Source organism: Eurypyga helias, unplaced genomic scaffold (assembly GCF_000690775.1).
Source record: "Eurypyga helias isolate BGI_N326 unplaced genomic scaffold, ASM69077v1 scaffold45394, whole genome shotgun sequence".
Classification (NCBI taxonomy): domain Eukaryota; kingdom Metazoa; phylum Chordata; class Aves; order Eurypygiformes; family Eurypygidae; genus Eurypyga; species Eurypyga helias.
In genome coordinates, this window is record NW_010247817.1 from 1 (window position 1) to 25,926 (window position 25,926).

Here is a 25,926-nt window from a genome sequence, read left to right on the forward strand (position 1 = left end):
TCCTGGCTGAACCCAGCACACTGATGCCATTTCTTGAAGTATCTGGAAACATGTCTGCAGTGTCTGGAAACCAAATTGTGCAACCTCTGTCTGAAATTTAAATTTTAAGTGCCCAAACATATCTCCACCTTAGCTCGTCTGTCAAGAAACTGAAACCTAAAACCTTTGTAGAAATTTTAGCCCACATTACCTGTTTCTATATCTCACATTTCTATGTAAAGGATAAACAAATAGGTGTAACTTTTACTAAAAAAAAAAAAAAAAATTTCTTTCTATCTGTCAGCACTTTGGAACAGCCAGTAATGGAGAGATGAGAAATGTGAAAAGGGAAGGTAGGCTGGTCACCTGAAGAGTATACTCACTTAGTCACAAGAAATCTTGTTTCTAATCCCAGTCAGGTCAGATGTCCTGTACAACTACTAAGTTACTTAATTCTCTCAGTAAATGTACATAATACTTCCCTGGCTCACAAAGATTTTAGAAAGGATTTTATCCTTCCAGTGACTGAGTTAACAGCCAAATACACCAATTAAAACCAAGTAAGCGCCGCCTTAGTAGCGCTGAACACTCTTGTCTCCACTCTCAGTACAGTTCTTCAGATTTACTTAACATCTTTCAATATTAAAAGCAGATAGTTCCCATTTTCCAATGGACTAAACTCAACCTGAAATAAGCCTGTTTATATATGGTGTTGCTAGAAACATATCACACAAAGCAAATATTGACCACGACTGATCTCCACAAGGAGAGGAGAAAAATCAAAAGCATCCTTCTCCACAGTCAATTTTAACTGAGCAAACTGAAATTTAAATTTACATTTTAGTTAAAAAAAAAAGCTAGTTCTATGCACTATTCCTAAGTTCTCCAAATATCACTATATCTAAGGTTAAACAAACTATTTTATAATATGACTGTAAAACTAACAAGATTTCACATGAAAAAATGCACAATAAATCATATTACTGGTATTTCACTTTTTCCACATAGAAATTCTGTCCCTGTGGTGTCAAAGGGAAGCCAAAATTCATTATAGTTCTTCACCAGGCACAAAATCAGATTTTATCAATTTAAAATATATTAAGGTTGCACTAATAAAGAACACTAAACTGGCACACAGCTTTGAAAAAGAGGACAGTGAAGCCAGCCTTGGAAGTCCCTGACAACGTGAACACCTACCAAATGGGACACTGTTCAAAATTAAAGACAGTGAAACCACAACATGGACATTGCTACATGCATAACACATCAGCCTACTGGTAATTCATGGGATCACGACTCCCTCTAGCCTGTTTTGCCAAAACCACAGGCTGCTGACCCACTGAGGCAGCTGCTCTCAGCCCCACCAGAAAAGGCATACTGTGTCCTGACAATGATCTACTAGAACTTCATCTCCACCACGGTGCTTGCAGTGACACCGGCACCTACGTACAAAGCATGAGGCTATCCCTTCCTAACAAACCAATGCTTACTGTCTGAAGTAGCTTCAGCCCTGGCTGGGACCAAGCCTCACACACCTTCAATAAACAGACAGTAGTGAACAACTGGTATGGAAGCAGCAACCTTTACATAGAGACTTTCTCCAATGACTAGAGACAAATTTAGCATGGCCAGCAGGTCAATGGAGATGATTCTCCCCCTCTACTCTGCTCTCATGAGACCCCACCTGGAAGACTGCATCCAGCTGTGGGGCCTCAACAAAAGAAGGATATAGACCAGTTGGAGCAAGTACAGAGGAGGCCACGAAGACGAACAGAGGGCTGGTGCACCTCTCCTATGATGAAAGGCTGGGAGAATTTGGCTTGTTCAGCCTGGAGAAGGCCCAGGGGGACCTTATAGCACCTTCCAGTACCTGAAGGGGGCTACAAGGGAGCTGGGGGGACTTTTTACAAGGGCCTGTAGAGACAGGACAAGGAGTAATGGGTTTAAATTGAAAGTGGGAGGTTTAGATTAGATATAAGGAAAAAATTCTTCACATAGGGGGTGGTGAGGCACTGGAGCAGGTTGCCCAGAGAAGCTGGGGATGCCTCACCCCTGGAAGTGTTCAAGGCCAGGCTGGATGAGGCTTTGAGCAACCTGGTCTAGTGGAGGGTTTCCCTGCCCATGGCCGGAGGGTTGGAACTAGATGGTCTTTAAGGTCCCTTCCAACCCAAACCATTCCATGATTCTATGAAATTCAGAATAAAAAGACATTTTTAACTAGAATGATTATAGATGATCGAATTCATTGACTCTCTGTGGTAATAAGTCAACAAAGGTAACAACTTCCTGGATAATGGTATTATTCTGCTCCAATAAGGAATGTGGTTCTGGCTGGGGGAGTGAGAGTTGTCGGTGTCCTTTGCCTTTTTCTCAGGAGAATTCTGGAACAAATAAAGGAAAACCATTCCACACACTTCTGTTTTGTAGCTCATGTTATGTTTTGTACTAAGTGTCCCAGGAAGACCCGCTGGACCCATTACCTCTCACGAGCCTGCAGAGTTAGTGCTAACCACTATCAGCAGCAGGATGCTGACCACTGGTCTCACCCAACATGGCAATTCCTGTGTAACTATCCCTGCATGCAGAATTTGTACTTGAAACACGGTATTTGTAAAGAAAGCTAAGGTGGCTTTTTGGGTGAGGTTAGCACCATGGAATTCAGCAGTTTTCAGCATGCCCCACAGGGCATTCATCTTTGTGTAACACACTCATTTGGAGTACCTCTGTAAGTCTAACAGCAATAATCATGCAACTCTTGTCAGCTTACTGATATGAAAAGGTTGCACGTATGTTCTGCTGTATTACTTGACAGGGGAAGAACTACCACCAGAAAACTGGCTCCCCAGCAGCTTCCTTTAAGCACAATGCAACAATATTTTTGCCAATCAACTGTATTTTCTCTTCAAGTGACATGGTAGGAAAGAGACCGCAGCATTGCACACAAAAGGAAAGACACCAGAGCATCACACTCAGGTGTGTGAGACACAGATCAAGTTGCTTTGCAACTAAAGTTCCACAGGGAAACCAAGAAAAATAAATCTGAAAACCAGAAAGGCATTAGTGTGACAAGCTGGATTAACTAACCTTAAACAAAAAAACTAAACCCAACCTGACCACAAAAAAAGAAAAAAGCCCAAGAAGACATTATTCATCCAAGGGATAAACAAGAGCAAAAGCTTTAATAAAAATATGCTAATGTAGCATTTGAGAGAAAGGTACCAAGTTTTAAAGTAAAACATACTTGACCACTGCTAGATTTTGACGGAAGTCTGAAAAAATACGAAGTTACTGTTCAGTTTTATAGTAGATCCCACTGTAAAATAAGTGTCCTGAGGATTTAAATTACAATTATAAACTGTCTAGGAAACATCACACAATCCATGTCAAATCACTTCAGTGTGAAAGGAGCAACCCACAATTACTCTTACCTAAGAGGCCAGAAAGCTGGACTTAAAATGACAAAATTATTTCCACAAACACAGCTAACTTAAACCCCTGGAAAAATACTAATTTAAGTGGAACGTGTCTTGCTAGCCCTCAGGAACACCTGACTTCAGTGGAAAAAATATCAATCCACTGCAAAACAAACTGAACTTTAAACAGGATGCCTGGCTTTCGGGCACTGTTAAAAGCAAAGCAACGTACCTAACTAAAGAAGTAAAGGAACTTGAGCTTTTACACACTACCGCAGTTAACGGATCCTTGTATTAAGACATTTTGCCATCACTGATACAGAAAATAATCATCATTTACTGAGAACAAGATTTGCTTTTCATTTTTTTCCTGCAACACTCCATACCCCATTGGAAGCTAACACATCTTCTGTCTCATCATCTTTGCTGTCGGCCTGAATTTCAAATGGGTTTCCTCCGTTAGAGTACTGCTCGAATAACGTTACTGTTGTTGAAATTGCTGAAGCAGGCTGCTTACTAGGTGACACAGATGGGGAACGTGACTGCTCCATGAACTTAAATTCCTATTAATAGAAATAAAATACAATTTTAAACACCAACAAGACAGTTAAGTATTATGACTCCAGTTCCATAAAAACAGAGCATAACAACAAACTTGTGGTCAATTAACCTGATATGAAAACTCAATGTTTATTGAAACACACTCTTCATGCTGGCTCAAGTTAACCCTTAAATTCGCAATCTTCTACTGCTTTTCTTCCTAGTGTTCAGTATATTTTGGCTATCTCTTGCATTCTGAAAGAATTCACTGTCTAAAACTAGGAGAAAACTACATGAGGTTTTTATTTCACAAAAATTAGGAGGTAAGACAAGACCTAAATTCTATCTAAAAATGTAGTTTTCTCTATACAAGTTACCTAGTAATTTACAAAAGACGAGATTTTTTTCTTGATATTTTATTTTTAAAGTTCTTTTCAAGATGTATTGCTCTTCGAACCCCTTGCACATGAAGTTTCTGATGAGTAGGTGAGGGCACAGATTTTTGAAAATATATGGACTGAGCAGGGTACATAAGTTATGATTTTAGACTTTTTTTTCTAAAACCCCTGACTTCTCAGTTGACATTTTTATCTATTAAACTCTAGCTACTGATCTTCATAAAGAGCAAAATGTGCATTATCATTTCTCTAAAGGATTAAAGATCAAAATGTATGCAGTTAAAAGGATCGCAACGTTAGATTTCTGTTTAAATGAATCAACTGCTTTTCTGCCAGTCCCTTGAGCAGTATGTATGGATTTATAATCCCATTTCTCTATTAAAAATATTGTATCTATTGCTACTGGATGCTACTGGGGGTCCTCCTCCCTTCCCCCTCTGTGCTACTACTGCCCCAGCAGCTTCTTGCTTACTTTTACAGTTAACTTTACAAAAACTGCAAAATTATCTCTGGCTTGAGATTGCTCAGCTATATCCATTTTTGCACTTTAGTGATAGCTTTAATCATAGGCACCCACGTTACCCTTGGCAAAACAGGTGAAATTCACCCAGCACATGCTAAACTTCACCAAAATCACTTCAGGACAGCAGGCAAGCACACCAATTACTTGCTTTCTGTTGGTCTTCACCACAGAAGAATTAACTTTTTTTATCTTTCCAAGTGAGCCAATATGACCTGTGTTTCCAGAAACAGATGCCAAAATTGATACAAACTAGTGAGCACTTGTGACAACTTTTAGACATTCATCTTTTAGCATCTTACCCTCAGATAAATAATTTAGAAATGGAAAACTGAGGTATTCACAGCACACTAAACCATGAAAAATAAAGGCCAACATTATGCTTACAACTCTAGCATCTCCTGTAAACCTCTACCTGCCTGAAACAGGAACAGCAAGTGTTCCTTCTGTTCACTTCTGTTTTAAAAGCACTTGAATCTTAAGATTCCAATATAATTAAGTGAAATTTAGGTTGCTTTAGCAGCCATGAAAAACATTTGCACAATACTTCATGGATCTTACTACCTCGCAGAACACCTGGACTCTTAGCTATTGAAGTATTAATACATTTGTATGTGTTATTCATAGAACATACATGAAGCTGCAGAATACTAAAGCTTGATTTAACAGGACAAAGTTCCCAGGTCTCGTTCTCCAAAAACATTCGTAATTCTTCAAGACGAGTTCTGAAAGACAAACAACGAATACTCTTAATGGGCACCAAGAGTAAATCAGGAAATAAACAATTATACAGTGAAAACTCATTCTTTCAACTGACAGACCACCTAAAAGCTGTGGCTACTAACACAGTGTATGTTTTATGACAGCTCTGGAGAAATTCTCTAAGAATGTAAATTTCCAAAACTTGGAAACAGTATTTTTTGTCAAAACCATTAGAAAGCATAGAGAAACATCTATGATTATGCAGTTGTAATGGACCTTTTTTTTTGCCTACGTAAACTGCAGAAAGCAATAAGATATATACACTCTATCAGACAGCTTCTGTGAGCCCACCCAAGATAAATGTTTCTTTTGAACCCATTGAAGCCAGCAGGTAGAAAAGGGAAGTGGAGAAAACGAATGTTTTACAGACATCTCAACTTTTCAGAGAAGAATAATGTTAAATGGGCATTAATCTCCTAAGCTGTATTTTGATTCATCACTTAGCTTTACTTTGGTATTAATATAGAAAACGCATTAGGGAAACGTAAAAGTCTCCGTTCAGCCATAAGCAGAAACACCTTTAATAAAGAAAATCTTTTTTGCCACAGAAGCAGGAGCTCATATAGGAAAAGACAGCAATGAGTGCTTATTGAGGTCACATGACTATCTTTTCTTCTTATATATGGTATATTGTTTTGCTTAACGAGTAGCAGTTGGTAAATTATGCACTGGGGTTTTAATTAGGCAGTAAAATATTCCAGAAATATCACTATTACAATAATGAACTACAATCACCACTACGATTAACGTTTTCTTGCCTCAATGAGATGAGCAATATGTTGAATTATGACTACAGTTTGCTGTGCCTATTTAAATTCACCAGTTAAATGCAAATAAACCTCAAGTGCTATTTTGGAGGCAGTGAACACCCGTAGCTTGCAGATCTTCCCACAGTAAAGCCAACAGAAACAACAGAGATCCTGTGAAAATCAGCATTACAGGTGAAAATTCTTTCGAGAGGAAGATTAAGGAAAAAGAGTCATAGAAAAGCAAACATTTAAAAAGCACACAGCACCACTTTTTGTACAATTGCAAAGCTGAAATCAAGGCACTGGCAATGTACTTGAACAAATGCTCTTCATTTTCACCAGTGTACAAGTCTGTAAAGAGGCACACATGGAAGGTCTGATGCATTCATCCTCTGAAAAGCTTCAGCGATCAGACACACCTTTCTAAGACATATCAGAACAAAAAGTAAACTGCATTCCAAAAATCTCCTTACCCATGTTCTCTGCCAAAAGCCCATTCTAATATTTCAAAATAATCAACTTTTACCAAAAAAAGGCTTCATGTATGCTCTACTATTACACTGCTCTTCTACACTTTTTGAATGACATGCCCAGTTCCTCTGAATGCTTCCTCTATGTTGGCAGTTCTCTAAAGCACCACACCGCCCAGGAGGCCACATATGTCAAATTACACAATCAAAGAACCCATTACTCCTGGACTCTCGCATTTCAGCTCTATGTAGTTTTTATGTACTAATGAATACTTAAAAGTACTAGCTTTTTTTTTTTTCCTCTCCAATTAAATACACAAGGAGAGTGAAAGCCACATTAGCTTGATCTGAAAAGGCAAGATGCTTAAAGCTTTATATAAATCAACCTGAGTTGGGAGAGAGGGTTTTTTTATATTTTTCCTTCTGAGGTTGAAAACATCAGCCAATTAATCTTCACGATACCCACACAGCACAAAACACAAAAATTATTAAAAAGGTTCACATAACTTAAGTCATATCATGATTTCCTTTTATTTTCACAAGAATTACAAGAAACATTACCTTAATAAAAAAATACAAGTGATTTCAAAAAAATTACCATTTCTGTACATACCCCCATAAATGTTTCTTAACGTTTATTTGACTGAAAGATAATTCAGAAAATTAGTCTCCACTTCCCTAGGCTGTCAAATAGGTCCTTTAAACATAAGCAAAACCATAATGGTCAAAACAGTATTTACTTATCAAATAAAGTATTATGTGGCAAGTCAGTGTAATAAAAGGCAATTAGGTACACCAAAACAGCTCTTCTGACCCTAGAGAGGCAAGCTCAGTTTCCAAATCAGTTCATGAAATTCAGTTCAGGGTTCAGAAACACTTTCAAGAAATAAAGAGCTGATTAAGATGCCACACCACTGATCATCTCCTGACAAGACATAACGGGCATCTGCTTAAGGCTCAAGCTTTTCAACCAACTGGAACTGAGGTCTTCATCAAATGCCTGGAAAGAAATCCCAGCTACAACTACCAAAGCTGGAAGAAATTCCAAACCATGGTCTCAGCTTTGCAATTTAGACTGTCTCATGTTCTACTGTCACAATTTTCCTAAGTTTTGGATTTTAGGCAGAAAGTCTGAGACCAAATAGGTTTGGATGTGTTAGTTGTATGACAGCTCCAACGCAACAGACAACAGATCAAGACTGGGAAAGTAAGAGTTCTGTAGAGCAAGGAACACTGTATTTCTCTTCATATCTTCCTAGCTTTTTACACAGAAAGAAGATAAATGCTAGATAATTAGATTGAAAGAGTTGTCAATCATACAAACCAAAACATTTGGGAAATCAAGACAATTAAAAGACAGGTCTTGAAGCTGTCATAGCTTCAAATATATCATATTTGAGGCCAGAGACTGCCTGAACATGACAGCACGTATGACTGACCTCAGATGTGACTGTCGAGGTGACTGAAATGTAAGTAGATACTGCCAATGAAAAAACTATGAAAACATGACTCAAAAGGATGCACTCAGTTCTAAACATCTTAATATAAGACAAAACTGCATATTGAAAAAAAAATTCAGAGCCATGTAAAATGAGCTCTTTTTATGTAATGGCACAGAAAAAGAAGTAATTCTTCTACAAGTATGGACTTCAGAGGTGTTCATTCTCAGGATCCTAGGAGACATCTTAAGACACAGCCTGAAAAACTACTGAAATTCTACATAAAATCTTTTTCATCATTATCTGACTTGCCTGCTGCAAAACTAGTGTTTTCCACAACCATAGTGGAAGGAAAGGCTTCTCCAACCCCTCCTGTTGTGCAGTGTTCAGAGCCCTGTTCGCATCATGAAACATATTTCACTATCTTTCAACCTTAATGCAGGAACATTATGGAATTCCTTTGGAAAACATTTAAAATTAAACACAACAAGAATAAATGCAATTAGATTCATCCACTGCACATATAGTAAGACTCACCTGTGGTATGTTTTGAAATAGTTAACACTTTGTTTTCTGATAGATTCTTGCAAAACTTCAGATTTACTGCCACAAAATTCTTCTCCAACTTGCATCAGCCTATAACAATAAAACAAAGCTTTATTAATATAATATACAGTAGCTTTATACTTTATATAATATTTTATAATACATTTATAATAAACAAAGCTATATTAATATAATATACAGTACAGTATTAGCTTTGTATAAGCTAATAATTAGCTTATGCAAAGCTAATAAAACAAAGATTTATTAATACAGCTGTTGCAGTCTGACTTACAAGCCTCAATCATTACCATGAACATACATGCAGCCCCATAAAAGCAGAGCACCAGTGTTAAGCTGCAAACACTTCTCTCACTCCACAGAAGTACATGTCTCATTTTCCTCCAAATCCTATCATAATGTCCCATACACAGAGAGAAAGAGGACTAAGCAAAGTAAATGCCTTTTTGAGATCCCATTATGCAGGGCAAGCTGTACAGCTCAGTGTGAATCCATCATGTTATTACCAAAACAGAAGGATATAATACTGTGCAGGCTAGCAGTACCACAGTATTTTACTGCTCTTGACTGAGAGACCCTTTAAAAGCTTTTAGAAAGATCAAAATTGTCAGATCTGCACACCTGAAATTTGAAAGCTGGACCATACTGAAATCATACCACAATTAAACACTACTTGAGCAGCAAAGCAATTTATACTACTGCTCCTAAGTACATCCTCATAAACTCCCACATAAAGAAGTGCTCTTTATCAGTAGATAAAGTTGGCAGAAGAATGTAAATATCAGCCTCAATTAACTGTGCTCTCTTATGAGAGTTCAAGTTTGTGTATATGTATTAAGTGGTCTGATCATCAGTTTACCTGCTGATAACATCAAGTACAAATATGAAGTCATCATATTTGAAGTTAGACAGATCTGTCCCCAGAAGATAGGTTTTCACTTTCAGTTGAACATCCTACAAAACAAAAAAGTTTTTGTATACTTAATACACTAAAGACAAAAAGGTGAAGGCTCAGATGCCTGGTTCCTTCGCACTTTTCGGTTTGTTTGCACTTACAACTTTTTTTTGAGATTTAGAGTAGAATCCCATTTTCTAAACATGACTGATGTATCACTGATTATCTAAAATAATATGATCAGGTTTTTTAAACCCTCTATTACACAAGGTAAATCCTAGATTGCCACTCAAAAAACAGAGCTCTGTATTACAATTCAGCTATGTAAAAGGCATCATACATCTGGGGTCCCACTGCACATCAAAGTGACCCAACAATCAGACCAGGAATTCTGTGAAACCAGGTAGGTTCACAAGGCTTCAGGTTTTCCACAGCTATACCAGAAACATAAAGCAGTATGACTGTGCTAACAAAAGAAAAGCACAGGAAGAGGAAAATAGATTGTGGGACAGCACACAGCTTGGGAGAAGTAGAATCAGGCTGGAGGTCATTGTACTATGTTTGCGTATCTTGACTGAGTTTGTAAGCACAGTGACCAGGAGTAACTGAGTTGCAGAAATTGTATCTCCATGGTTTTGACATATAGCTCAAAACAAATCACTTAAAAAAATCCCAGGAGAGATTTCTTTAAGAAGATCAGTATAAATATAATTGTAATTAATACTGGGGCAGAAGGGAGAGGGGTTGCAGGGAGATAAATATTTAGGAAAAAAACAAAACACATACCTGCCATATTCGTGAAAGCCCATGTTCCAATTTCTTTTTTACATAGCTGCGGTCAAAACTGTTCTCTTCAGTTCCAATCACATTGCTGCCATCTGAAACTGAATGTGAAAGGTATTGTAGATATTTCCAAAAGCTTTGAAACGTATCCTTGTTTTCTACTCATAATAAAACTTCTGCCTTAGCTATTATCATATTATCCATTATGCAAACTCCAGGAGAGCTCCATTGCTCTAAACTTTAGAAAGGAAATTAATAAAGCACATGTAAACATTATATGCTAATGCAGACCAGGACAGCTTCTGACTGCTTTTATGTAAGACACATTCAGTAAAAATCAAAAAGAGAGGAGAGTAATAGATACTGATGTTTCAAACACACAGAGTTGAATGCTGAAGTGAGCATTGCTTATCCTCTACAAGTTCCTCTAAGATGCCCTACCTTTGCAGACAAGAATCACGAACTTAAAAATTTCAGACGCAAGATTTTTAACTTTCTGCCCCAGTAAGTTCTGTCTCCAACTCTGAGGAAAAATGCTAACACTTTTTCTATGAACAGTGTCAGTACTGCAAACAATACAGCATGCTCTTTTCTTTTTCCCCTTCTCATACTGATCTATGCCTATGCATGAAATAATGTCAATCATATCATCAGATGTCTTTCATTCTTCCAAATTATTTTATTTAATTCTAAAACCTTCATTCCGACAGCACTGGATCACTTTCCACAGAGGAACTATAATTCACGGTGAACTTCCCCTGTAAGTTGTCCCTCTTTCCCCATGGAGGAAATATATTTTATTTCCATCCTAAAAAGAGAAGGTAACATTTTATATGTAGTTTCTGAGCATGCGGTTGTGGTTACCCTTGCAGTCTGTGATGGCAGAGTGTCATGCAGTTTACTTCACAACCTGCGGCTGACCACAGGAAAGCTCTGTCTCAGCTACACTATACATACAAATTTTCCCCATGAAAACAAAACTTTGCTGTTCCTGACAAGAAGAAAAACCATGCATTTCCTTTAAAGCCCAAAGCATTTAGAGATTTGACATGAAAGAAAAATTCACATAAAATGTTACACTGGAATATTACAGTGTGCACAGCCCTGTTTCTAACCCATCGTTCAAGAGGTTGCAAACACAGAATTAAGATTGCCTGCAGCACCCCAAAATTGCCATACAGCTCAGACCTGTCTTTTCATCTTTTCCGCAATCTCCAGCTCGTTTTCAGTCCTTGATAAGACTATTCACTCCCTTGTTCCTGGCCCAGCCGGTCTCATCTCTCTACCTCCACACCCAGGCTCCTAACACAAAGGCACTTCTTTTCCCGGAGCCCAGCATTTCCTCTCAAAAACCACCCAAACTAAACCTCATTAGTATTTCCTGTTGCATGAAAGGTATTAAAATATGTCTCATGCTTTAAAAGTACTTAGGATTGCATTTGTAACTAAGAATAATTATCTGTTTTCATTAACTGATCTTAAAAAAAGTAATGCCCCAAGACCAGTCCACTCTGTAACTGAAAGAATAAGCTTAAATTCTGAACTCAGTTCGGGGAGGGAGAGGGAGGGAGGTGTGGGGTGTTTTGTCTAAGCCTCAAAAGAGTCTCCCCTATAAATGCTCCAAATTAAAAAAATACATGTCAAGAAACCATTTTCTATTCCATTTTGCTCTTCAGTCTCAAAGTAGACTAATTTTCAGAACACAAATAAGCAGAACATTTAACGATCCGAAGCAGACACAACTCAGAAATGCAGAAGAGCAATTATTTCCAAGTTACGCAAAGTCAAAATACATTTTAACATCTGTAACAGGCATTAAAAACCACAAATGCATGACACAATCTAGATGAAGTGTAGACTCATTTCCGTAATCCATGCAGGACTTATGTTGGATAAGCTTCTCTATTAAAAAAGAAAGACCTAACTGGCATGATATCAGGAAGAAGTTCTTCACGGAGAGGGTGGTGAAGCACTGGAGCAGGTTGCCCAGAGCAGCTGTGGATGCCCCATCCCTGGAAGTGTTCAAGGCCAGGCTGGATGAGGCTTTGAGCAACCTGGTCTAGTGGAAGGTGTCCCTGCCCATGGCAGGGGGGTTGGAACTAGAAGATCTTTAAGGTCCCTTCCAACCCAAACCATTCTATGATTCTATGAGAGAAAAATACCAGGACAGCTTTCAGTTCTTAAATTATAAAAGCCAGATACACATACAACAGTTAAAACTGTTCCTTCTACTGCTCCAGTCTATGGGGTTTAATTGAGGGGGTAATTTTAGCATAATCTGAACTGCCTCCCTGGTCCCTTCTTGCATACCCGCCCTTTCTACAGGAATTTCTCTCTTTGGCTTTTGCACATATCACAGCTATTAAATCAATAAATATGGAATGAGACTTCCACGTACAGCTTTAATAATTACTACAGCATGAGCAATGACTTCTAGATAAAACAAACATGTGGTAGATATTTACAGTTTCTCTGAAATTAAACTGTACTTGTGAAATTCCCTTTTGTGAGCTTTATCATTGCTGAGGTATTTCAAAAAGTGATTCAGTAGCTCACATGCATTCCAGTTGTACATTACAGCTAAGACAGAAATGTAAAAACTGAGTGACAGAAGATTTAGTGGATTAGTAGCAAACATATGGAAACACACTGGCACGCATTTAAAAGGCAATGCATTTAAAATTACTCATGTGACCGAATATAGCACTTTATGAGGCTTAATCATTCCTATAAAAGGTTTTGCAGTGCAAATGATTTTCTTTCTTCAGGATATCACAAGTAACCACACTAAGGGGAACTATTATTAAAATTACATCTGCAGCTGAGCAAGTAGTCTACTGTGATTACATTTCCATGCAATAACCTCTTCACGATACCTGCTTTATTTTACAAATGAAAAAATCCCAACAAAATTAAAACAAGAGAAAGAAATGTAATTATCTGAAGTTATTTTAAACCTAAAAGTACATATTATTGAGAATGGGCAATTCATGCAAAACTTCAGAATCTTTCTTCACATGCTGCACCTCAAAATTAATTCTTTCAATTCAATTTTAATTCTGAGATACTTACAAAAATTTTCATCTGAAATAACAGTTTCAACAAATCCAGAGTTTTTGTAAAGTTTTTTTTTTATGATTCCACACAACACAAGAAGGACAGTCCTAAAAAAATCTTCATTAATTTTTCAAATTTAAAGTAGGAAAAAAATGTTAATTAGCATAAATTTCATCCTTTTTAAGACATAAAATCTGTAATAAATCTGACTTTCTAAAGAAATCTTGGATTTGAAATACACTATAGGAAGCAGTGTTCCAAGATCTGTACCTTACTTCTGTTTACATATTTTTCTATTTCTTCTTATCTTACGTAAAGGACACAAGTTTTATTCAAATCAGACACGAAGGAATAACTGTAGCAACAATCCTACAGCCCTTGTCCTTCGACAGAACTCTCCTTTTCAGTAAGAAAAGAGCAATCCTGTCTGATTCAAATAAATAGAAGTTTTGCATAAATCTTAATACACTAAGTTTCACACTGCTCTCTGCCAAACACAAGCATCCTGGGTCAGTGCAGAAATACAGTCTGTCTTCAGACATTTTGCATTCACTTAGAATGCACCCAGCAAAATGTACTTAGGAGGACTTAAAACAGACAATGGAAAAAGGTTCTATGATTCTGTCCTAAAAAACACAAACTGGAACAACAATAAAAGAAAACCAAAATTATACTTCAAGACGAAACATTTGCCTATTCCTGTAAGGGTATGAAGGAACTTGTGACCCTACCTTATGATGGATTCACCAGTATATATGACATACAACATTTAGGAAGTTGAATTTCCTGAAAATCAAAACGAAAGACATACCACAGATTCATGCCCTATTGGTTCAGTAACCTTTCCTAGTACACAGTCCAGTATCCCAATCTACTAAGCCTAATATGCATTGAAAATTTCATCACTGATCAAAATAATTTGAAATTTCACATTCGTTCTGTATTAAAGGAAAAAAAAAATCTCAGATTCAGTAGTCATCTACCACAGCTGACTTCCAACTCAACAATAAACACTGTTTAAAATAAAACTGTACATCTGCAATAACGGTACACATACGTATTCATTAAAAATATGAACGTTATACTGAATATTACAAAAATCCAGTGAGTAGTTAAGTCCTTACTGCATACTATAAGCAACAATGCTGAAGGCACTAAGTCAAGACCACAAAGGTATCAACACACCAATTGAGCATAAGAAAAATTATTAGAAAAATATCAGAAGTTTGGTTTCCAGAACAGTTCCTTACCAGCAGACACAACTGTTGCCTCATCTTGGTCATGATTCTCATGCCACTGCATCGTTCGGTAGTAACTGAGCATGACTTCCCAGAGGGCTTTGCAGAGATCAGCAAGGCATGGAATGTAACTGTCTGATGTAATATGCTACGGAAAAACAAAACAATATCATGAAACTTAATTATGTTCATCTTTTGCAGAGGCAAAACAAACCATAGAAAACCCTCCATATTCATACAGCTGAGGTACCTGATGTGTAATTAGTTTCCTTTTCAAAGCACTTGAAACCTGACAAATACCTGATTTTACTCAACTAACCAAATGCTGTCTAAAAGTGCACACTTTATTTGTTAGCAGCCTTTTTATTGTTTCAACTGGCCCATATATGTCTTATATTTATGGAAGAGCAAGTTGGATACAGAAGTAAAGCCTTATAGACTAATGTCAGCACATCTCACCATCAGAGGCATGCAGCCACCACCTCAGTTCATTGATACACACACTTCCACTCCAGTAGTAGATGGAAACCCTCCTGCCTGATGCCCCATTGGATTAAATGCTGGATAAAGTCGTTCTAAAACAAACAAATTTAGGTGGCCGCTGACCTATCCCCCGATCCACCCTGCTCCAAAGAACCACTGTGATTGAAGATATTCATTAGGTGAAGAGAAGTAACTTTGTCAGAGATAGAGATACTGTAGACATATCTGAGACTGACAGGTAAAGGATGAATTTGAGAATGGACCTTGCTGGGTAAAGAAAAGACTCTGAAATATATTGCCTATCTGAGTGGCAATGGTACATCACCCTTCGTCTCATTTGCTGTAAACAGCACAGTCTCACAGCGTATAAACAAAGGCAAAGTTCAGCTGTAGAAATGTGATTTCAATTACATTATTAATTAAAGGTTCTCAGAAAAGTCTGGAAATCAGCACTTCAGACTAACCCTGTTATAGAAAACAGTTCATACTTTCCCGTTGTTACTTCAGTGGCCACAGGTGACTTCTGCAAGGCCAGTTAGCTTTTTCCATGTGGGTACTGCATGCTAACCCAAAAACACACAGCCAAGATAATACAGAAGCTTTGGCATTAGTTAAAACTCTTCAAAAATAGTAGCAGCTTCTGCAACTGTGATGTCACCATAACCACCAAAACAATCAACCATGGATTTTGTAGAGAGCAAACCCTTAATCAAAGCAATCAATTCCCTCTGAATTGCATCCTCATCTGCTGATGTAACTGTGGCTTTATAAACACGGAGTGTCCTTCCTTAGCAATGAATTGCAGCAGAACCTTGATAAGCTCGACTATTACATTTGTTGGACAATAAACATTAGACTGGACAGATTTCTTCATCAATGCAGATACATCACTTAGGCTGCTCCTATTTTTCATCTTTCAGGTAAAAAGAAAAATTATAAACTACGTCTTTACTTCCTATTTAATCATGTTCTCTTGCTTTCTAATCTTAAATAAAGCTCCTGGCAGTAGCACACACCATCCAAGCCATATTCTCCTACGCTCTGCTTATGATTAAGAATTCACAAAACCTGGTTTTTTAGCATTAATAGATGTCACTAGCAAAAGCATCTGGAGGCCTGATATTAATCATTATGTCTTTTCACTTTGCTTGGGGTTTTTTCAAACAAATTTTTATTCTGGTTCTGTTCCCTATTAAACCAGAGCTGCCTCAAGGATATAAATTAGGTATTCCAGATACACCAACAAAACAGGAAGAGTTCTTGGTGCATAAAAAGTAACAATTAGGAATACTTTCTTTGTAAAATACCCTTTAACTGGATAGTTGATATACATTACTGACTGCATTACTGGGACACTTTAATCTCAGATACTACAGACTTTTGCTAAGAATGCACCAAAACAGGATATTAAGTTTATCATTTAAACACAGTTGCCCTGCCATTTCAACAGCTGTTTCAGCAATTTTCTCTGCCAACTCATCAGAAAGTGTTACTGTATTTCAGGGCTTTTAGTAGCTGTAAAATCTACACTCTGGTAGTGCAGATCACTGTACTTGAGAATGTACTGGCTTCCAGGTGGCCAAGAAGAAAGGATCACTTACTAAATACCAAGATAATTCCATTTAGACTAAGGAAATAAACTACTGAATTTCCTTGAAGTTATGCTAGCATAAAGAAAATAAAAACTCAAGTATGAAGCACAAGAATGCTCCCTTGCTCCAGTACTATTCAAAAGGATAAAGGATGTGAGTCAGAGGATGACATATCACTAGGAAAAAAACGCTTAACATGGAAATAGTGATTCAGAGTGCACAGACATGTAACTTACAGAAATTTCCCATAGGCAGCCTGTCCCTAAATACCTAATTGTTACCAAGAGAATAATGAAAAATTTAAAAAAAAAAAAATCAATAAATTCCAAGGAATTTACTGTGGTATTCATAAGTACTTTATAGGCCTGAAGTTTAGGCACCTTCCTTTACACAGACTGCCAGATTCCAGCTATTACAGGCTCACGTAACTAAAGAAGCATCTCATGATGGTTCTGCAGAAGGAAAACCAAATGGAAATACTGAGGTAATAATTTCATAACCACACAGTTAAAGCCACTCTCTGTGTATTACAAAATATGGTACCTTCCAGTGGTCTGAAAAATCCTTCTGCACTATAAAAAGGTAAGGATTAGCAGCTAGCTCAGTATCATGAATATTAGCAAATAATGAGAAATAATACTAAAGGACATATAGAAGTATAAAGAAAAAAATCAGAAGAAAAATACATTATGAATTATGAAATCAAAACCACCTTCTGAAGACTTAAAGCAGAAGCACAAAAGGGCTGGAGTCTGGAGAACAGAGATCAGGGTTTGCTGGCTTTCTTCAACTGGAATTCACCTCAGTGAAGTGCAAATACAACCTATCTGGAATCTTACTTCTTCTGTTCATTAATACTTATGTCAGTTACTCCCAATAAATTACTTTTTCATAATCTACTTTTGCTCAAATGAAGGCTCTTAGATTATGTAAGTCTTTTAAGTCCAAGGGGCACTTCTTCACAATTAATTGGTTTTCAATGCAGATGTATTGTTTACTAGCTGAAGCTACACAATCCCAGGAGATCTGAGAAGTGAAAGAGCAGAAAGTAGATCAGAATGTGAATTTTAATCTTCTTGTGATTATACTTTGATTTAATAAATTGCAACTGATGGTGTGGGCCCTTGAGTTGATGAAGTATGATGAGGGCTCAGCCTGTGACTGAACAAACAAAAGAACATTCAAGATCGAAACAGAATTTCAAGTTTTAAATCAATGTTACAATCACCTAAAATATCTCACTCTCTCCCTACCACTAAAGTTTAAGACAATTTCTGAGGCTTTAACAGTAAGATCACAAGCAAAAGAATTAAAGAGGAACTAAAAATACTACTCAAAATATAGTAATAGACTCTAAAGCATTTTAAAAAATTAAACAAAACATACACATGGAAGAAACTGCATCTAAAATCTACACTACAGGAAAATATATGGTTATGCCCAGTCTATCATCAGGTTTCTGCATCTCAGTATTACAGCTGTCCCTTATCTTGATGCCAAAAGTGCAAGGAATATGATGCAAAGTTAGGAGTAATGAGGAGACTCCAATTAAATTAGTAACTTTACCAGAATTCTTACTGAAATGTAGTATTATCAAAATCATGAATACTGCCAAAACACACTCAAATAAAATTCAAAGCTAACAGTGATTCCAGTAACTAGCACATTACACTGAACACAGGGGATTTTTTAAATCTTGATCTCCATTTGTATCCTACGATTTACTTCTTTACATTTATTTATATGGTGTGTACACTAACGCCAAAGTGCTAAGATTTAGCGCAATAAACACCAGCATTAAGTTGTGAATAACCAATCTCTCAATCTGCCTATGAGTTATTTTAAGAAATTGTAGTAGCTGCAGGGTTATTTTGATAACTGAGTCCCTACTTACAAAAGATACACCTACAACAGTGGAAAAATTCAGATTAAAAAATATACATATATGCAAGAATTACATACTGTACAGAGGTCTTTGTACTGTAACTTCTGAAACTTGGTGTCTGTGTTTCCTGCACACAGCTCCACATATCCAAGGACTACTTGAAACACAGTGTTGTGAATGGCTTGAGTGAAGTGCATATGTAACTGGTCCATCGCTGTCTGAAAGAAAAGGAATAACAAAATCAAATAGTAAAATTCAGTTTGTCATAGGCCACCGTCTTTCCATGTAAGTCTTTTCCAGTACTGAACACAGGAGTGTTCACAAGAGTGCATGGCCTTTGATCTTTGTTTCTAAAACACCTAACACAGGCCTTGGCAATATTACAATACAGTAACGTAAAAGAGTTGCAGTATTACCAGTAAAATGATTTTCCCATGCCATCTTCCATCTATAACTTCCCGAGATTTTTTTTTTTACATTATCTCCAGCAAATATTAATTTTACATATAATATATTTAGTTACAGAATTTACCCATTCATTCCTTTACGCTCCCAATCATTGATCAACGTGTCATCAGTTATCAGTGTTATTTTTTCCCAATCAGATCAGTGTTATTTTTTTCCCAACTGGAAATACTTCCAACTAAGATAAAAACATATCCTTCGCGATTAATAGAACTAAAACCACGATTACCAAGTCTTCAATCCATTCCCCTGCCAACTGACGTTGAAGAATATGTAGTAGGATTAAATGTGACGTGCACACCTTTCTGTAATATCAATAAATGTCTTATAAAAACCCTCTTGGCAATAAAAACAAAATATGACATTTGGTTAATAAAACTAACTTTTTTTTCAGAAAAACATTTCAGTACATGTACTAAACACTGATGACTATATAACATACAAGTTTTGCCATAATAATGTCTGAGTTTCAGGTAAGGCTGTTTCCCTGATTCTTTGTTAATAAACTGTATATAACATTAGCCCATTTCAGACCCTGAATTTTCTCCCTGTTTCAAGATATGCTAATAGTCAGTATGTATGGCATATAAGAACTGCTAAAAAGATTATTTGATAAGGCACAATGAAGTCATCAGATACTGCAGATTTGAAAATGGTCACTTTTGTGACTTGCTATTTGACATTTTTAGCTACTGACATGGGCTGACAACTCAATTGCCCCCATAAGAAAAAAAAACACCAAGCAATTCTGTTCCAATCCTTTTGCAAATAACTCAGCTTCTGCAGCTAGCCCTAACTTGAATTAGTCAAAGGAAACAGAATGACAGATGAAAATATGAAAACTCCTGAAGACACTGAACATTCTTGTCATTTTGTTTAATGAAGAGGGGTCAGAATGAGAGCTACTTCAATTATGATGCAAAAAAATTCTTTTCAAGACAAGTTCAAAATACATACCTTAATAGTAATTAAAGAAATGTCAAAACCAAGCCACTATCATGGGAACAGAGCAGGCAAAACCATGTAGTATCAAATAACACTTGTGTTTTGTTCTGAAACTTCCTTCCTTGTTGAGGGACAAGTCTTATGGGGATCGGCTGAGGGAGGTGGGGTTGTTCAGCCTGAAGAAAAGGAGGCTGAGGGGAGACCTGATCACTCTCTGCAGCTACCTGAGATGAGGTTGTAGGGAGGTGGGTGCTGGTCTGTTCTCCTGGGCAGCTGATGATAGGACAAGAGGAAATGGCCTCAAGTTGCATCAGGGGAAGTTTAGATCGGGTATTAGGAATATATTGTTGCAAAAAAGTATCTCCTCACATCTTCATTCCAGTGGCATTTGAGGACAATATAAAACGGGAACACACATGTACAAGGGACAGCTTGTGCACAAGTCTGTAACAGGGACCTAGCTACCAAAAATAGTACTCACATGCCCAAACACAATTAATAATGCAAATACCATTAAAAACAGAGATGAAATATGGAACTATTAGTTATACCATGTCCAAAAAGCTACATGTTACAGTAATACACTGTTTACCTTTAGCAATTACTGTTAAATTACCTGAGCATTATAAAATTCTTTGTATACTCTGCAAGATTCAACATCATTAGGAAAATAAATTTCCATCACAGTACTCAAAGCTTCATGCTGTTACACCACTGTTCTTTGTGACTAACTCGGAAGATGAGTACTTACTTGTGTCTTTCCAAGCAGCCTGTAAGCCTGTTGAACCTTCGTATAGTGATTGATATCAAAGTTCTTGCATATTTTGGAGAGCGCTACATCCAATTGTTCCTAGAAACGTGAAGTAAAGAATGTGTTAAACACTTCATAAAAACAGACCAAGTAATACATTACTTCAGCAAAAGCAAGTGAGGAAAAGCTGTTTATTTAAATAATCCAGTAATTATGCTCATACAATAGCCAAGAATGTATATTAAGGAGTGTTTTAAGGTGCTCAAATGTTACTTGTTGCAGCCTGCAGAACTTCAGTCTGAAATTTCAGACAGCAAAACAGTTCCACTGTTTCCACGAACAAGCAGAGTAAAAAATATGCTATTTCACCGAAGTCAAATTCAAGGTGATGTTTACTTTGAGAAGGTAATCATCATCACAACATGGATGGTAATCTTCATCACAATATGGAAGAGGCAGGATTTCTAACTCAGTCTACTGCCACTCCTAAGACCGACCCAGATCTGGGGAAAAATATGAAAATGCTCCACAGGTGTTTCAGCTCAAGCAATTAAATTACAGACTACTTAATCCTCTGACCACCACCTATTAAATGGAATTAACACTGTCTCACTTAAAAGTTCATTGTGAAATAAGTCATTTCTGGAGTACTACACATAATACATAATAATTGGTACTGCAGGAGTAGAAAAGAAAGCGCACACACACAATTACTAGTTTTTCCATCAGAGATGTGTCTGACCATACTGAACAGCTTTGCAATAAATGAAGTTCATCTATTATGTGCACTGAATGCAAAAAAAAAAAAAAAGGATCATATACTTAATGACTTACTAATAAGGCTTCCAAGAATTTGACCATGCAGCTTAACAACATAATTCTTACTTAGACACTGTAATGTTTTTAGAGATACAGAGCCTAATTCTAGTTATTTTCAATCAGCAATGGAAAAAACCTAAACGGGAACCAATACCATAAGATAACATACACAGCTAGCAGATATTTCTTCCCCTTGCTAGTCACTAAACCCATCTGATGGGGAGCACCCCCATATGGGAGTGATCACCCCAGGACGACTTACATTCTGCCATATGTACAGACATAATTCCAGTAAAAAAGAAGATACTTTCGCAGGAGGGAAATACAGTATTTTTATAAACTCACAAATAGTAAACATCTTGCATATGATTATTCGGCTAGCTGTGAATTGCTATCACCAACTGAAACGGCAAAGCTGTTACTGGAAGGAAGATGCATATCACCTTTTAAGCGACTTCAATCAAGGAATAAACGGCATGTAAATGAAAGCAATAGGATTGAAAGCTGAGTGATCTTAAGCAAAAGTTTAATGATTGGTCTATGAAAGAATGAAAACAGCCATTTCATTAGCCCTTTTGAACCAGCCATGCTCTGAAGAGAGCATATATTAGTGAAAGAATAAAAGAACAAAGACAAGCTTTGCAAGAAAGTGAAAGCAGAAATTCAACAAAGTTCTAATTGTACAGGGAAATTAAATAACAAGGTACGATAATACATGCACTAACCTGACCTTCTAAAAAGCATGTGACCAGAGGCATAGAGAGCTGCTGGGATAGCTAACTCAGTTTCCTGCTATGCATTACATGTGTAGGCATTACATGCACTACATATAAACAATACATTTTGACATTACTAGACTTCTTACAAAACCTTTCCAAATTCCAGCTCAAAATTACATAGTAATGGAGTTAAAAGAATTTCTATTGTTCATTAATTTTTTTCTGTCACCAGTTTCCAGAAAGACACTTGCCATTTATATTCATTTGCTTTTCTGATACTATTTACCAACTTAAACTAATCTGTCTTAGTCGCATCTTCCCAAACTACTCAAGTCCCACTTTCTATGGTCTAGGACTAGCTCTGTCCAGCAGTTCCCTGTTTGCTGCCGAGTAAAACTTTCAGTGGAACAGTGAGCTCTTGTGTAGCTTACATAAACCTATTAGCATGCTGCTAATTTACTCCAAAGTAGTTGTGAAAAGTAATCTAAAGAATTCACAGCAGTTTATGGACTGAAACCCACCATGCATCCTCACCATATAGGAAACATAGCTTTGCTCCACTACTTCTATGTTACGTGCCTGTTTTATTTACTCTACCAGTTAAAGTGAGCACCATTAGTGAGCTGGGCTCAGAAGTTTGATAACATTACACAGCATTTAAGTTGACTGCAGCACAGAAAGACTACATGAATAGTAACGACTATAGCGATCCAAAGACGGTATTTGCATGCTCTGTAATTGCTAATAACATTGCATTAGAAAGCTCTAGTCCCTAGAGGTTAAATGCTTATACTAAACATCAATATATTAATTCTTACCTCTATTTGTTCCAAAGTGTCTTGCAGTTTTGAATTCAACTCGCTATTAAAGAAAGAAAAAATGTTTTAAAAAAAAAAATCAAGCATTAACACATCACACCAAGTTTCTTGTTTCCAAAAAAAAAAAAACAACAAACCTGCCTGCTACTGAACCACAATAAAGTATTTTATCATAAATCATTAACCTGCTGTTACTGCATCAGACTAGCATCACCATGCTATCATTACTTCTGAAGGGCACTTACTGCAGGCATTAATTCCGAACACTTCAAATTAAAACATCTGTGGCAGCAGCACATCATCCTGCATTTACAATGCAACAGCATTAGGAGGGCTCACACAAGACCCCATCCTGCTAGAATTTAGCCAAACATTCAAAGACATACCCAACCTTCAAGAAACTCACGCTCATGTCATGTTTTGACATGGCATTCTGGTTTACAACAGAACATAACCAGATAGGTGCAAAGCCTTTGCAAACAACGGTATAGCAACATTTATTTCTTACTCAGGAACCCCTTACAGAAACACTATAGGGAAAAAAGTTTACGCAACTCTCAGAAAATCTTTTTAATACCATTATTTCACTTCTCTGAGCTGCATTTGGTATTGAAAGATTAACAAAAATAGCTACCATAACAGAAACTGTTTAGGAAAAAGAAAAGCACAACTGCTCCTTTCCAACAATCAGCTTTACAGATTTCACAACACCAGCCAGAAAAATAAAGACACAAAATAGGACTACTGTGTTTTTGTTTGGAAGGGTTGAAGCAACCACAAAATAGGCAGGATATTCTCTTCATGAAAAGCACAGTTTTCATAGGAGGATAATCACCATACCTGATTTTAGACAACTTACTTCTGCACTCTGAATCTTCTCCTAATGGGCCTACACATTAACTATCAAAAGATACATTCTAGCTTCCCTACCTAGTTCTCTCCACTTAAATGATACTCCCATCACCCCTCGTTTTTTTTATTTGTTAGATAATGTGGATAAAACACCCTCCAAAGAAAGGTTTAAATAGAAAAAACTATCAGAAAGAGCTGGCATTAAACACTAAATCAAGCAGCAAATATTTCTGTTGTTTCTCCACATGTGACAAGCCAGCAAACAGAAAAGTCTCCACAACAATTTCCCGTTACTCCTCCTGGAGTTCATTGAGCACTTCATGTTACTCAGCTATTTTAGCTAGCAAGAAGACCTTAGAACAAGAGTAAGAACCTTGCTCTCTGCACAGAATCACTCTTTCTTTCCATCTTTAGAACAAGGCACAGAACAGGCCATCAGCCCCTGTGTATAAACATATTTTGAAACTACTGACACAAAACATGTTGAAATTAACTGGTCTAACATAAAAGCTGTTGACATTAGCAAAAAAATGATGCAATGCACAGGTAGTCTCTGCACAGACTAGTACTGATGTAAGCTCTGTGAAATTTCAAAGCCCCAGGTGACAGCAAGCACCATATAAACACAAGACTATGAATCCTGTCAAACGTGTCATGCACATGCTGCTGCTAATACAGCATTTCTTTACCTTTTCTAATTAAATTAAACACACAAGTGGATTTTTCATCTCATCGAGACAACTTACATGTTCACACGAGAAGAACTTGCTCAACTACTGCCATGTAGGGCTGGAAAAAATCATAGGCTACAGAAACCATTTCTTGATTACTGCAAGTGATCACCTCTGACTAATTTCACCTGTACACTCGCGTAGATCCTCATGAAAACTAGTTCCCTGCTTCGACTATTCTTAATGCCAGGCAAGCCTCAGCCTGCAATCACCTGGTGACACAGAGGGCTTGGGCAGCTCAGGGACCTGAGCCCTCACATCACATTTCCCAGTAAATGCCCCAAGACTGAAGCCATTCCAGAGCAGTGTACATTTCCTTCCTTTTGGGAGAGAAGGATGGGGAAGGAATTCAGAAGATCTTTTTCCACATGAAACACAACCAAGGTAAAATTGCCATGTGTTTCTTACTCGTTCAACTCCTGTGACAGTGCTATCATCTCATTCAAGTGACGGCTCAAGCACCAATTTTAAATGCACACATTAACAGTTTATTTATTCAACCAAGCTATGATACAAGGAGGGGTTTGCAAGAATTCAGCCTACATCATGATGACTAATTGTGCTGGTTTTAGTCAGGAAAGAGTTATAATTCTTCACAGTGTATGAAGCTGTGTATCTGGATTTAGCCTGAGAAAAGTACTGTTTTTCTTTTTAGCTGGTGCTGTGGAGCGCTTGCACCAAGTTCAAGGTCCTTCTCTGCTTCTGTTACTGCAGCTGCATACAAGCTGGGGGAGGGGGGGCGGTACACACAGTTCAGACAGCTGACCCAAACTGACCAAAGGAGTACTTCATTCCACAGTACATCATGCTTGATACATAAGCAGGGAGTAGGCTCCAGGGCCATTACTCTTTTGCTGGCTCCTTAACTCTTTTGTTAGCTACTTAACATCTTCCTTGCTAACTTGCTCATTAGCTGCTTTACTAATTCCTTTGCTTGCTCGTTTGTTCGTGAGTTGGTGGGTCAGCTGGCTGTCCCGGTTGTGCTATCGCTGAGTGTTCGCTTGGACTCTGCTGCGATCGCTCTTAGCTCCCAACCTCGGGCTCTCTGCGTCTGACTCT

At 37.3% G+C, this 25,926-nt stretch overlaps 1 protein-coding gene across 1 annotated transcript; it reads right to left on the reverse strand.

The window, feature by feature from the left end:
• Positions 1-3,778: 3,778 nt before the first annotated feature.
• LOC104509032 (coiled-coil domain-containing protein 132) lies at positions 3,779-23,327 on the reverse strand (the record flags this gene model as incomplete). The annotated part of the gene is made up of 9 exons (XM_010150835.1): positions 3,779-3,955; positions 5,485-5,575; positions 8,808-8,906; positions 9,694-9,788; positions 10,516-10,613; positions 14,820-14,955; positions 18,845-18,985; positions 20,929-21,027; positions 23,285-23,327. Coding segments are annotated over 9 exons (979 nt in total), but the record flags the coding sequence as incomplete, so codon positions are not given.
• Between the last annotated feature and the right edge of the window lie 2,599 nt (positions 23,328-25,926).